Raw genomic sequence first — 16088 nt, 5'->3', positions numbered from 1 at the left:
TTAAGCTAGCAATTTGAAACATCGTTAAAAGATATATTATTAAAATACAAGAAAACTAATTTCAGCGTTTTTGAAAATTCATCCCCTAAGGTGGTGAAAAGGGGGTTAAAAGTTTGTATGGAGATCAAACATTTTATTGTGTGCGGGACTGGAATCTTTGTATAAAGGTATATTATTAGCGTAGAAGTAAAGTTATTTCAGCGATTTTAAAAATTCACCCCTTAAAGGGGTTGAAAAGGGTTTGAAAGTTTGTATAGGGTTCAAATTTCATTCTAAGCTAGGAATTAGAAACTTCGTAAATAGGTATATCATTAAAAAAGGGGGCTGAAAGTTTGTATGGAGATCAAAAATTTCTTTGAGTGCGGGACTTGAATCTTTGTATAAAGGCATATTACAAGATAAGTATTTCAGCGTTTTTAAAAATTCATCCCGTAAAGTGGTTAATAAGGGGTAGAAAATTTGTAGGGGACTTAATTTTATTTTAAGCTAGGTACTTGAAACTTCGTAGAAAGCTATTTAATAAGGGAAGAAAACTTATTTCAGCATTTTTGAAAATTCATCCCCCAAGGTGGTAAAAAAGAGGTTGAAAGTTTGTATGGAGATCAAACCTTTTTTTGAGTACAGGACTTCAGTCTTTGTATAAAGGCATATTATTAGAATACAAGAAAAGTAATTTAAGCGTTTTTAAATATGCATCCCCTAAAAGGGTTAAAAGGGGGTTGAAAGTTTGAATCCATTACAAATGCTTATTGAAACTTCTTAGAAATGCATTGAATAATATTACAAAAAAAGTTAATTCAACGTTCTTAATAATTCTACCCCTAAGGGTGTTAAAAAGGGGATGTAAGTTTATATGTAGTACAAGTTTTCGTTTTAGCTAGGAACATGAAACTTGGTTTATATTAAGATAGACGAAAACTGATTGCACCGTGTTTGAAAAGTTTGTATTAATAAAGTTTGCAGCGGGAGCGAACATTTTTTTTAAATAGTGTTGAGAGGGATTATATAGAGAACAATTTCTTTCAGTTAGGGGCTTGAAACTTCGTACTTTGTGAAAGACAAATTTCATGCGCTGTATAATTATTAACAAATGATTTACCGTCCCTACTGATATCCTTTGCTGCATAATGTTCTATGCTCATTTAAAATATATAACCACCAACATACAAATCCACGCGTATGAAGTCGCGGGCAACAGCTAGTATTGAATAATTATACACATGATAAATATTTAAAAAAAATGAAATTATTTTCAAAATTGCTGTCTTGGGGTTAGATATCAGGATATTACGTATTATTTGTGGTATATTGTACAAAAAAAATCAGTAAGGTACATATATCGTATCTGAAGGACACAATCTTGATATTTTGTGTCAAAAACTAAACCAACCACCAACCCCAACTCCAACTTGCTCCACGCAATAAAAAGGATTTTAGTTAAACTTAATGTAATTGAATAATTAACATAATTATACTTACTTTGTATAACTCATAGTTATACTTAAGTATACTCGTATGTATATTTGCATTTAAGTTACTATGACAAGCGCGTGTTATTAAGATCAGGATAGTAAATGATAACGATCAATAAAGTTAGACGAACTATAGAATCTAATTATTGTAAACTGTACCTTAAGCATAGTACGCGTATTGGTACGCACTAGAAAATTGATATTTTTTTAAGCGAACGATATAAAAAAGTTATGAATGGTGAATTTTAAATATAGTGGCTTGGCGAAACAGGCTTTAGGTTACTTTTCGCTCATGTCGTCGCAAATATGGACATATTTGGTATCAGTGCATTCAGTGTGATGTCCTGAACACAAATATATGAGATGACAAGCGCGAAAGTGGTGGGGGTAGTTGCTGTGACGTCAAAAAGTCGGCATTACAAAGTTTTTTACTTTTTTTTATCATACCATGTGGGATATCAAATGAAAGGGCTTTGTGAGTAGATCACAAATATACTGTAACATTTTCACTACTTCGTCTAACAAATTATTAGAAAACGTTCAAAAATTTCACAATCCACAGTTGTCTTTGAACTGCTCAAAATTGAAAATGACTATTTAGTCATGGATCATTCCAAAATACATACTAAGTGACTGTGAACATCCTCTATATAACGTTAAAAAATAATTACCCAGATATAACCAACAATAAGAAAAGTACATCAAGTTGAAAAAGGTATAATTTTCTGTTACATTAAACAGCAACTGTTATTAAAACAAACAAAAAAACAGACTATTTACATATATTTTTGAATGCATAAAGCCAGCGAAATAATATTTTCACCATGAATACTTTGAAGGTTGGTGATTGAACTGTAATTGTCATTTTTTCCCGCCATAAATAAAATAAAAAAATTCTATATGAACTAGGCTTTATTTATTGCCTGAGAATTAATTTCCCCGCAAAGTTTTTAAAAACGCAGAAAATAATACATATTTCTATCAGTAAAGAATGTAGGCTGTGCAGCATAAATCCTATTACAGTAGTATAATTAAATCAGAACCAGTTATACGACGTCTTAAAACAAATGCTAGCCAGCTAGTACAGCTAGCCACGATAAAACGTGTTTCACGTACTACAAATATCGTGAGACTGTTCGCATAAACAACACGTTACTGATAAGAGGTGTTAAATGCATTTCTAGGTTTGTCGGTAACAATCAAGTAGGCCGAGGACGTTCACATACATGGGTTTCAAGCAATAAGATGAATTTTTGACTAGAATTATTTTAACCAAGAACATTTATTGCCTAAAAACGAGTTTACCTAGGTATATATTTCTTAATAAGATGGACTAAACTATTTAAAACTGGATTATCAATTTATATTTATCACTTACATAAAAACCGGCCAAGTGCGAGACGGACTCGCGCACAAAGGGTTCCGTACCATTACGCAAAAAACGGCAAAAAAATTGCGTTTGTTTAATGGGAGGCCCACTTAAATATTTATTTTATTCTACTTTTAGTATTTTTTTGTTATAGCGGCAACATAAATACACCATCTGTGAAAATTTCAACTACCTAGCTATCACGGTTTATGAGATACAGCCTGGTGACAGACAGACGGACAGTGAAGTCTTAGTAATAGGGTCCCGTTTTTACCCTTTGGGTACGGAACCCTAAAAAACGATTGTTAGATTTTGCACCATTTGTAGTCGGGGAGAGGAAAAATAACTTGTAAAGGGGTTACTCATAAAACTTTACGGACCTAATTTAGTTAAATTATGTTTTATCCCTTTCTTACTAAATAAGTCAAAATGATAGATAAAGACAAACGATTCATAGCTTATTCAGGGACAGTAACGCGTTTATGAATAACGCCATGTTTTGAGATATTTCAATTTCAATGTCGTGATACTGCCCATTTAATGCTACATTATGAGATTTACAATTGACAAACAGGCCAATTCGAACAATGAGATACGATATCTACTAGTTCTACAAACGATATGGATTAGATATGTCAGCACAGATTATATAACAGTTCTTACGAACAGATACTTATCTCTCAAAGAAAACGCAAATACCTACCGTTTTGATACCTACACAAAAATACAATGGAGTGACCTTCAACGCGCCGCTCCCCGCACCGCGCGCACCGGCACAACGCTAGGGTTGCCGACGCTTCTTTCAAACTGTACTTGTGTACTTAGGTAGATATCTAACTATAAATGTGTCGTAAAAACATTACCTACATCTTAAAAACAATTTAATAGTACCTACGTAGCTTGTAACTATCGTAAAAATAATAACAGTAGGTATATTGAGAATGTCTACTTACTTTTCCTCATCCGTCGAAAGAGGAAAAAACTATATTTTTTATTTGTTTTGTTGTTTCTGCATCCATCCACACTACAAGGCTGTGTTATTTGTTCGTGACGAAGACATTTCTTTGGCATAGCGCGCGGTGACGTGCGTGCGTGAGCGCGTGTGGCAGCCAACTGGCTAGCTTGAGTCCCGCCGGCGGGAAGCGAGTCGTAGGTATAAATCCGAGCTCGCGCGGAGAGTTCCTTAGGCCTGATGTCAGTGTTAAAAATGACGTTTTTGTTTGAAGAAACTTAATTATTGACACTGACATATCTAATTTGTAGAACTAGTAGATGTCGTATCTCATTGTTCGAATTGGCCTGATAGTCATTGACAAAAATCTCATTGTACTGGTACTACAATGACATTGCGTATTAATCGTATGATATATAAGCACCAATTAATTGTTTAAAATGTTTACAGACTAACAGTATTTATTTTAACGCTCAATATTTAGAGCCTTGAAACCGCATTCCTAGGCAGATGTCGTACAGTCGCCATCAGATATATCGGAGCGGGCAAGGCGCTCACAAATATCTGAACACGCCTCTATTGTCAAGGCGTTAGAGCGCGTGTTTAAATATTGTGAACACCTTGGCCGCTCCGATATATCTGATGGCGACTGTACTTAGTGCCTCCGTCAGTCTCCGAACCGCAAGTAAGACAACCTAGCGTGATTCATCAACATCATCAGACGTCATTCCAATGCGTTTGTACATTTACACTTGGTTGTGCCATTACGATCATTAGAAACCTGTGGCAACTAATGCTTCAATTACTAAATGCTTTAAGACTCTTCAAGAGAAACGAATTGTTTTTACTCATTAATAAGAGTAGGTACTTACTTAATTCAAGTACATACAGTACATAATTTTTTTACCAGTTCCCTAACTATTTATTATCAATTTAAAAATGCATATTATACGCAGTCTCTTGATAAATATACAATACAATAGATACGTTATTTACTTTTTTGAATGACGTCGACAGCTCACACAAATAGGCGGTTTTGTTTACGTCTTACCGGGCCGCAATAGCCACACTAGAACGGTTTATTAGCATTTGAAATCTAAGTTTATTAGAACCACATTAAAACTGGGTTTAAGCTGCGATTAGACGTAATTTTTGATTCCAGCTTTTATATCTGATAGTACTTTTTAGGGTTCCGTACCTCAAAAGAAAAAAAAGGGACCCTTATAGGATCACTCGTGCGTCTGTCTGTCTGTCTGTCCATCTGTCACAGCGTATTTTCTCCGAAACTACTGGACCAATTAAGTTGAAATTTGGTACACATATGTAAGTTTGTGACCCAAAATTGGACATGTGTCGTGAACAAATTAATTTTAAACATGGGAGCCACTTTTTAGGGGGTAAATGAGAAAATTAAAAAATAAAGTTTTTCAAACTATATCGTGTTATATATCAAATGATATAGCTTATTGTGAGTATCTCAAATATATTTTTTTATATTTTTTAGCTAAACAGTTTTGAAGTTATTCAAGAAAATAGGCAAAAAATGACCCCTTTATCTCCGAAACTACTGGGTCTAAAATTTGGAAAAAAATACACAAAATAGTTATTTATCTATAGATGACAGGAAAACCTATTAGAAATGAGTCGGACTTAATTACTTAGTTTTTGATCCAACCCCTACGGGTTTTTTAAAGACCAATTCACTCACGTTTCACATAAAAAAATGCATTGTTAAAAATTGTGTAATGTACGGAACCCTTGGAAAGCGAGTCCGACTCGCACTTGGCCGGTTTTTCTTTTCAACAGGCAACTAATACTCATCGAGACAATTCTAACAAATCCAAAAACAATTAGGTTGCGTTGTTTTATTACAGTTCCTATGGCCACGTCCCGTGTCCATCATCAGATCAGCTCGACGGCAACATAATATTGCATTGTCACCCAACTTACATACATATCAGCTCAACTTACAGCTCAATCGAATAATGGAAACTGGGTCTAATTTAGCTTGTAAGATTATACATACATTGCAAGTTAAATAAAAGCTTGTAAGAACGGAAAATTGCGTGTTGGACCACGCACAACGAAGGGTACTGTAATGTTAAACTATCTCTAATGACTACAAAGGTAAGTTTCGAAACAAGGCCCGTACCGAAAAGTTTGTAAGTAAGTAAGGATAAAGTGCACTTGTTTATCTTTCTTGTCTGTTGGGCCTTGAGAGGTTAGCATTGATATACTGTATAAAGCAAGAAGGTAAAGAAAATGTAATTGAATAGGGTAGCTTACTGTTAGGTATATGTTAGTGGGTACATATACAATTGACAATTGGATATTGACAGTCCGCTAACCGCTAACTTATAATAATAATATATATCTCATACATTTAAACGAGCAATTCTTGTATATATGTATTTATTTATATATATATTTCGGGGATCTTGGAAACGGCTCTACGATTTCGATGAAATTTGCTATATGGGGGTTTTCGGGGGCGAAAAATCGATCTAGCTAGGTTAGCTATTAGGTAGCTGAGAAAACGCGCATTTTTTGAGTTTTTACTACATACAGAATTTTTATTGTTCAACATAACCTATATTTGACAGCGTCACTAAACGTATATGAGCTGTATGTCGCGTTCTCCTCCTAATTCCTTATTAGATTGTGCCTTAATGACTATTCGGAGCAGTCGTGACGTGAGCCGATCGCGTCCGAAGCATTGAGTGAAATACCACTGTAATTTAGTGCTGCGGTTCTGAAGAAAAAAATAGTTATTTGTTATACAAGGGTGCAAAGTTGTATTTTACCCGCGAGTGTTTTAACACACGAGAAGTAAAATATATTTGCACCCGTGTGTAACACAAAACTTTTCCCCTCACTATAGCGAGGAAAGTGCAACATCCACAGGCGTTAGATCATCTTCATCAACTGGAATCACTCATTTTTTTACGATATTATAACAAAAAACTGGAAATTCTGTACTTTTACGTGAGAAGTTATTAAGTAAAATTTTTTTCCCCTCACTAGCTCGGAAAGCCGTCTTTTATCCTTTAAAACAAGCGGGGAAAAACGCATTTTATCCACTAGTGGGGAAAGTAATTTGACCTTGGATGGAACGTGTTTAAATAGCTTTTGACAGATAACAAAACGTAAAACGCTCATAATAATGGTTCGTTCCATATTAATTATCATTAAATAAATGGTTTCAGAATTTAATAAAAAAATACCAAATTTAGCTTTATTTATTATGACTTAATAATTTTAAGTCATAAACCTTAAATTCCATAAGAAACATTTGTTTTTTTAAATGATGTTGAATGTTATTCTGAACGCACAAGTTGAGTCGATGCAATTTCAAAACGCATCATCAGAAATGTCAACATTGTCAACAAAAATTATCTCACCGACTCCGACACGACAACGTCCAGAGTTTTCTGTTATAATATCGTATTATCGTAAAAAAAATTAGTGATTCCAGTGATGAAGATGATCTAACGCCTGTGGATGTTGCACTTTCCTCGCTATAGTGAGGGGAAAAGTTTTGTGTTACACACGGGTGCAAATGTATTTTACTTCTCGTGTGTTTAAACACTCGCGGGTAAAATACAACTTTGCACCCTTGTATAACAAATAACTATTTTGACAATGTTGACATTTCTGACGTATGAAATGTCAATGATGCGGTTTGAAATTGCATCGACTTAACTTGTGCGTCAGAATTATATTTAACATAATTATTAAAAAACAAACGTTTATTATGGAATTTTAAGGTTTATGACTTAAAATCATTAAATAAGGGTAAATCTAAATATTTCTTTGTAGTTTTACATGTATGTAAAATGTATAATTTTGGTGCAATAAAGAATATTTACTTACTTACTAGTATTTTTTATTAGATTCTCAACCCATATATTTAATGATAATTAATATCGATTTATCTGTCAAGCTACTTAAACACGCTCCATCCAAGGTCAAATTACTTTCCCCACTAGTGGATAAAATGCGTTTTTCCCCGCTTGTTTTTAAGGATAAAAGACGGCTTTCCGAGCTAGTGAGGGGAAAAAATATTATCGCGGTAGTACAAACGCCCTGAAAGATTTCTATCTATTTTCTATCCATTTCGACATGTGGAATCTTTCAATGAGGTCAGATGCTTGTCGCCGCTTGCTGGCCCGACAGATACCGTTTCAAGAACCCTTACCTTTTCACCACGGGTAGAAAAGTTCAGAGGAAGTGTCTCATTTGTCAGACATTGCTTTACGTCATGAATGCACGTGAAGACTTAACAATTTTATATGTATGTAAGAAATTTATTTGTAGATAATAAGAATAAGGGTCAATGTCTCCTCGTATAGTAGACTCCAGTTAAGTGATCGCCCGTGTACAGAAATTCGTTTGCAGGGGGGAGTCACTTAACTCTGCAGCTTACTGTACATTTGCTTATTTGTCCCTTTCTACATTATCTGTTGCCTGTTTCTACATTCTTGTTTTTGTTCATATATTTCTCTATTTTTTTTTATACCACGTCGGTGGCAATCAAGCATACGGCCCGCCTGATGGTAAGCAGTTACCGTAGCCTATGGACGCCTGCAACACCGGAGATATTACACGCGCGTTGCCGACCCTTTAAAAACCTGTACACTCCTTTTTTGAAGAACTCCATACTGTAGCCCCTCGGGAAAACCTCTGAATGTCTGACAAATAAGACACTTCCTCTGAACTTTAAAATTAAAATGTTCATACAGGTTAGATTATTTATTTATAGTAAAACGATAATAATGATAAATAAATACCTACATACAGATTTAATGGAACAATATTATAGTCATCTCAAGCGTGACCAATCGACATTGACGGTGACAGAAAACATAAAGGTACAGGATCACCTTTCATGATAAGATAACAATATTGACACTAAAGAATTCAGTTAACAAACGATAATTAATACAAGCGTAAGAAATGTGGTTTAAAAAGTTTTAGTTTTAGAATACAGAGTTAGTTACCACGGAGAGAAAACGTATAAACATTTCAGGGATAATAGGCATACAAGCGAATTTACCGTAGTGTTTGTATAGCCACCTATCAAGCTCGCTCGACCGCTCCAAAACTTTCCCATTCAAACTTTCGCTTTCGCATGCACATACCTACGTAGGTACTTGCGTTTATATATAGACCCAGGTAATCGACTAATCGCATACAAATCCCGTTGTACACATTTTTTAACCAGACAATCACTTTCACAGCCACAATTTAACCGATATAAATTGCTTTGATTTCTAAGTGATCCTAGGGTCATTACGAGTTTAACTCGGACAAAGATTTGGCTTTTTTACCGTCGCGTCATTATGTCATTTACTAAAGAAACCATTTGCTGCATGGCGTGATCGTAAACGATTGTACCTACCTCTGTTATTATGTAGTATATTGAATGATATTTTGATGCAAAAATATGACAGCAAACGGAATACGTTGGTATTTGCACGTATACATGTAGAATATATATTTTATAGCACAAATAAATTATTTGACATTAATATTAATTCTTTATATATAAGTTATCGACTATATATAAGTATTAGGTACTAGAACATAATTTGAGGCTTTCGTTATTACTACTTGCTTAGATGATTATCCTTTTATTAGATAATCATTTGTGACTTTTTCAGTCAAAAAGTACCTAGTAGCTACTATGTTAGCGGAGGTCGTTGATGACAAAATCCAATTATTTCTATATTGCGGTAGCCTTATTGACAATCGATAATGAGCGGTCAATACAATGAATACTCGCCTAACTCAGGGTCAGCTATGAGCATGTAAATTGTAACACCTTATAGTTGCATCACTCATTAACTATGCCTGCTATCGGGTCTGCCGTCTAATTTTACCACTATTAGGGTATCAACAAACTATAGCAAAAAATCTAGCGAGCGTCTCTCACCTGCCAAAATCACTGGGTAGACTGGTGAGCGACATGTCGTTAAGTCCCAGCACGGTAAGAGCGCGGAGCTGACTGAAGCCGGCCGGCAGCCGCGGGATCGGGTTGCTGCTGAAGTCCGCGATCTGCAGCGCCCGCAGCTTCTTGATGTCCTCGGGAATGTCGGGAATATCTGGGGAAACAATGGCTATTAACAAGTGGTAACTTTATAGGACTAGAATAGCCGAAGAATTGTTTAATTTGCAGGCAGACGGCACCCAAAGAAGAAGAATGCCTGTTTTATATAGGTTTGTGCGTGTTACTTATTCGTCAATAAAACGAGTCATTTTGTAAAAAAAGAATATAAAATTTATATACAAAGTGACTCTGTTTTCATTGTCCTCAATTATAGTTTATCTGACTGCAATAATATAAATATGAATGCATGATTTGTAACTGACTCGTCAGGCAGGTTCAAAACCATGGCTTGAAAATAATGACTATAAAAGGCACTGATAGAGAAACGATCTCTGCATCCGAAATTCTTTTGACTGGGCGATTATGGTAATCGAAAGCTATGCTAAGCTAGCTATGCTATGTTATAAGCTATTATGGTATTCGGCACATGGACAAGAAACCAGCCTTACTTTAAAATTGATTAATTTATTAATTATACAAACGCAAGGAGCTCGAAATGTTAGTATATAATTTGCCTGAGATTAAGTTTTCGCATTACTTAATTCGTTTTTAAAAGAAGCGAAGAAGAATTTGTTCGCTAAAGCAAATATTTTTTCGTTTCTTAGCTTCATAAAATTTTAATAAACTTTATTAGAATATTTATCAGAGCGTCTGTTCTTTATGATAACACTAACAAAGTTTGTTCAACGTTAAGGGCCCAAGGGCTAAAAATTAATTCTCAAGATTATGTACTTACTTCGTGGATATTTACGGAGGTAATTATTAAGTCATGTTTCATGTACTTAGTCAGGTCATAAGTTGTGTCACAAAGATTTTTACTGATTAAATTTAAAAGTTATAGGTACATACAGATCGCTTATTTAATGCTGAATTACTTACAATATAATTGAAAGTCTAAGTTTTGCATAACTCTATGTAATAGGTATTCAGAAAAAAGTTATAAAAAAGCATGCAAAAAACTCCTTTTTTTGGGAAGTCGTGTAAAAAATACGCGGCCTGTCAAGGTGATTTTGATCCCTTAAACCCTATTTATTTAATTTTCTTTTTTACATGGTTGTATCTGAAATAAAACAAAAGCTACGTCTTTTATCTTTCTTTAGATATAATTCATGTGTATAATAATAATATGCCCGCAGGGCAGCTTGTGGCGAGCTGTTGGGGAGTGACGATCCCACGGACCCGAGTGCTCCAGAGAGTCGGTCAGGGTCTCCGTCTCCGGCGTGTCTTCGTCGGTCGGAGTGGACCCCAAGGGGACCCGCATGACTCTCAGCTCTGGCTTGCCTTCATTGGCCGTCCAGAGGGGAGTCGTAAGAGCTATATGCTCCAGGGGTGGAAGTGAAAGATGCATAAGACGCGAGTTGGCACAGTGGCTGTTAAAATCAGTCACTGGGTAGAAAGCGGCGCACACCTCTCGACACCCCTAAGCCGCTCACACCGGTGTTGCTCCTGGTCGTCTTCACGACGGCAGTTTCAGGGGCCCATCTAGTAAGCGGCAAGTCACCACCTGCCTCGATAACGTGTGTTAGCATTGTTATGGCAGGTGTCCGGACTTCTTTTCAATAGCCCAGTCTCATTGTCCACCCAAACTTCAATCCATAGACCGGTATACTGTTCACTTTTTCTACAATAGTCCCAATGCCTGCTGCGACCGGTTCATGGGTGTCTATTGTTGCACCTGTGAACGGGTTCCAGCAGGCGTTCTACATGACATTAAAGCTCTCCAAGGGGCCTCTACGTGTTGGATCTATATCCCCACGCAAGCCTATCAAAAGACCGGGATTTATAGGCCCGTGAAATCCGAGGAGATACAAATAATAATATTATATAATTTGACTTCGAAAATTGCAAATATTCATGTATTACCAAACCTACTCGTTGGATGGCAGTAAAAAATAAGCGTGTTGCTGAAAAGTACCCAACACCCTAGTTTGAAGGGTATTAGCTAAAGTACAGACTTGTTGGAGAACTAAATGCTCTACAGGTCACAATTCGCAACCGATTCTCGTTGTCGATTAATTGTTTGGCAATTCTTTACAATGGCGTAGCCACACGTCTATTCAATTTAGACGTTATGTTCGCGAGGTCTACAGCTCACAGAGCCATTAGTTTTATTTATTTAAAATTGGCTGTGACACGGACAAACAGATAGACACGGGACACGGGTAATCTTAAATAAGGGTTCTGCTTTTCCTTTTGAGAACCCTTAAAAAAGGGGGATTGACATGTTATAATTATTTTCTCAAAAATGGACGGCAAAGTCGACGTTGCCGGTTAAAAATTAGGTCGCGAAGTGCGTAGTTTATGGTCAGTCAAAAAATTGAAAAGTTAAAAACATTGCAGTCTCGATTTCGGGACTGCAATGTTGCATACAAATTCCATTATTTATCGAGTTCCAAACTTTTTAAAAGTTGAAGTGGTCATATCAAATGAAGGCCATACCATTAAACAGCCAAACAGACGATCAGTACTTATTATTATAATGTTGGTACTGCGACTATTTAGCTGTCTCAAATAGGTTGGCGTATTTTCGGCAGAAAAATACACTTCGTTTTTCAATTAAAAAAAATAAAAAGGCGGCAAAGCAAATCTTCTGTGAAAATATATACATGTCTTTGTAGTCTGTGATATATACGTAAGAACGTTGCTTCTGTAAAATATTTCTATCATATTTGTGTTTATTGCGCCATTTTTGAGAAAAGCACTATATATATGACTCGGCAGGAAGGTTACTTGCTGGCTTCGGATTCAATTAAACGGACTCCCAAGGTCGTCCGTTTAAAACGAATCCGAAGCCAGCAAGTAGCTACTTCCGAGCCTCGACAATAATGTACTATTTACAACCGAAATCAAATGGCTAAGTGAGAAATGTGGTACACATTTCGATCTTTATAAATATAAATTGGCTTCAATTGACGGCACCCTGTGCAAGACGTAAATAAAACTATTGGGCGTCACGTACGTTACGACGGAATCTTCGTATCAGGATAATACTGCATGCATGGTGAAGCAAGAGAAATTGATAAATGATAAGCCAGCAGAGTTGTGAAGCAAACGAAGCATTCAAAATTATATGCAAAAGTGGTCACTATGTTGCTATCTTAATAAAGTTGTGTGGGGCGATTAACATATTTGGGGTATGCGGTAGGGTAGGACGGGGACAATTGAAAGTCGTTATAATTGATTATTATTACGAGCCTATTGTGTCCCACTGCTGGGCAAAGGCCTCCCCCCTCTTCTTCCACTCCTCCCGGTTTTGAGCTACATCTGCCCGCGCAGCATGGTTCCCCTATCACTAAGTCCGTCACTTTCGCACTCACATACTTGTTAGAACGTGACAGGCATGGTGATAAGCGTACCGTGCTACGACGCCTGGCCAGTCGCTCAAAAAGGAGTCCAAGTTATCCCGCCATCGCCGACGAGGTCTGCCGGATCCCCGGTTTAACTCATGGGGCACCCACTCTGTGGTTATTTTGGCCCACATGTCATTCGGCATGCGGCAGACATGACCAGCCCAGTCCCACTTTAACTTGTCCGCTTTCCGAGTTACATCTATTATTTGGGGTTTAGAGCGCAGCGTGGTGTTCCATAATTGAAACAAGTCAAATTTCAATGTGACGCAATACTCAGGCTTTGCGGTCAGTCCTTCTTAAATCCTGGACCGATAGCGTCGAGCGCGCGAGCAACGCAGTAATCTTGTCTTGAGGAGCCGTCCAAAAATTTCGCGGTATAAAGTGAAGGACCTGTGCTCGCATACTTTTCGGTTTTTTTTTCCTTATGTATTTTGACTATTTGAATTCTTTTGGTGTTTTGGATGGGATTATTGAATATTTTAACTGCCATTAAACAGCGATGGAGTGTTGTTTGAAACGAATATTGGTCCTTGAAGTAAAACGTGTGACGTGGGGACGGTTGAAACAACGTACATGGGGACGATTGAAACGTTTCAAACGTCCCCGCGTTTTTCACAAGTAGTACAATCGGATTAAGTCTCACCTCGAAATCCTTCCAAAGTTATGAAATTTGGTATGTATGTTAATTAAAGGTCTCTTTTTCATGTCCACACTATTTCACATTTGGGGACCTCGAGGAATCGCAGCCATCTTGGAAAATGTGTACCATCCTGGAGAAATTTGCGTTTACTCTAAATATACGTTCTCTATGAAAATATGGTGTAAGGCAACATTAAAGCTTATTAAATTCTACACAAAAAAGTCCTAGATAACTTTGCGGAAAAAATACATCTTGTTATGTGATGACTAATAGCACGAAACGTACGGTCGAAGTTGACGGGCAGATTATACAATATGTCAACGAGTATATATATTTGGGCCAGTTAGTCTCTTTCAGCGACAGGCAAGACAAGGAAGTTGAGCGCCGTGTTCAAAACGCCTGGAAGAGCTACTGGTCCATGAAGGAGATAATGAAGGGGGACCTTCCAATGTCACTAAAGCGTAAACTCGTTGACATGTGTATTCTGCCTGTCCTAACCTACGGTGCCCAAACATGGTCGCTCACCGAGAGTCAGAAGTCCAAATTGAAGGTTTGCCAGAGAGCAATGGAGCGCAGCATTCTAGGTGTCACACACTACACTGCGCTCCAGAACAGGCATAGCTGACGAAGGGGAGAAGGCCGCTAGGCTGAAGTGGGACTGGGCAGGTCACGTCTGCCGCATGCATCCGGATAGGTGGGCTAGTATAGCCACCAAGTGGATGCCGCAAAAGAAGCGCGGACGTGGCAGGCCCAGGCGGAGATGGCGGGACGACTTAGACACCTTCACTAATAACTGGCCGGAAACAGCTCAACAACGGGAGTCATGGAAATCTAAGGAAGAGGCCTTTGCCCAGCAGTGGGATACTACAGGTTATTAAAAAAAAAATAGAAAATATTAGCTGAATCCAGATTAAGCGCTTATACCCTTTCAGGGGCCCCTCTCTTAATATGAAACTTGGAGGAATATGAATTCCACTTTTGTCTATACATTTGTACACGTTCTACTTCAATATCAACATTTTACTCGACTGCGACTTAAACAGAAAGTAGGGTTATGGGTTTAAATACTGAAAATCAGTACACCCTGTAGCTCAGGATACTGGACGGATTTTTTTAAAAGGACATATCGGTAGATTCCTCTTGCCCTTCACAACCTGTTTACACCTGTTTTATTAAAGAAAAATCAATACAGCTGCCTTGAGAGGACGCCGAATAGTAAATCATATTTTTACTTCTAGCGCCTAAACTATTGAGTGGATTTCAATAAAATAGACATCAGTAGATCCATAATTGGTACACGAGTGCTATGCAATACAAATTTACTAAAATAAATGGAGGAAAAATGTGTAAAACTTAAAAATGTGACTATAAAAACAGATTTTAGGTCTTAAATGGGGTTTAAACAATAGTGACAGTAATGAAATTTGACACCTACAATTTCAGGGATCCCTGTTTGCGTATCATAAAATTGGAGCTTCGGGGACCACGGGGATCAAACGCCATCTTGAAAAGTATAAGTCTTTTTTGGTTTTTCTTTTATTTCTCGGAATATCTGGGTTTAATGTGAATACTGTGTATGGCGTGTTCTGATGGTAAGCAGTCACCGTAGCCTATGGACGCCTGTAACACCAGATATATAACATGCGCGTTGCCGACTCTTTAAAAACCTGTTCACTTGTTTTTGAAGAACCCCATATTTTCCCGAGGGGCTACAGCCTCGGGAAAACCTCGTCAGCCGACATTTTAGCTCATTCCACGGCCGAAGCGTGCGCGGGAGGAAGTTCCTCATAAACCGCACAGTACGCGACCATTTAGGTTCTAGGGTGTGAGGATGAACACCCTGCCGATGCCGACGGCGAGCGGGCATTGTTATAATTGAAACTTTCGACTTCAACTATTTCTACTAAAATTCCTTATCGTCATATCTTGTTGTTGCATTAAAACACGTTTGATTAAGCTATATGTATAAGGTAACCACAACAAAGAAGTCTAGATGGCTTCAAATGTTTTTATTGCATCCGTTTCTTTGATCAAGATCTTCAGATGCAGGTAAATTGTGAAATGTTTGTAATTTCTTTGCGAACTTTAGTTGATCTAATTGAATACCGTGATAGTTATTTAAAAACGATTAGAAATAAAAAAAACATTTTGATGAATTAATTTTAAGGTGTTTCAAAAGTCCCTACATTGTGTTTC

At 37.1% G+C, this 16088-nt stretch overlaps 1 protein-coding gene across 12 annotated transcripts in view; it reads right to left on the bottom strand.

Moving 5' to 3' along the window:
• Window positions 1-16088, bottom strand: part of LOC134751598 (protein lap4) — a 159227-nt gene that overhangs the window by 95535 nt on the left and 47604 nt on the right. For all 12 annotated transcript variants that reach the window (XM_063687095.1, XM_063687100.1, XM_063687121.1 and 9 more), the window contains exon 3: window positions 9729-9897. In XM_063687095.1, coding sequence (XP_063543165.1) covers window positions 9729-9897 — 169 coding nt within the window. The remainder of the gene's footprint in view (window positions 1-9728; window positions 9898-16088) is intronic.

The sequence above is a fragment of the Cydia strobilella genome, chromosome 2 (genome assembly GCF_947568885.1).
Source record: "Cydia strobilella chromosome 2, ilCydStro3.1, whole genome shotgun sequence".
NCBI lineage: Eukaryota > Metazoa > Arthropoda > Insecta > Lepidoptera > Tortricidae > Cydia > Cydia strobilella.
The sequence above is the reverse complement of the archived record's forward strand: the minus strand, read 5'-3'. Positions and strand labels throughout refer to the sequence as shown.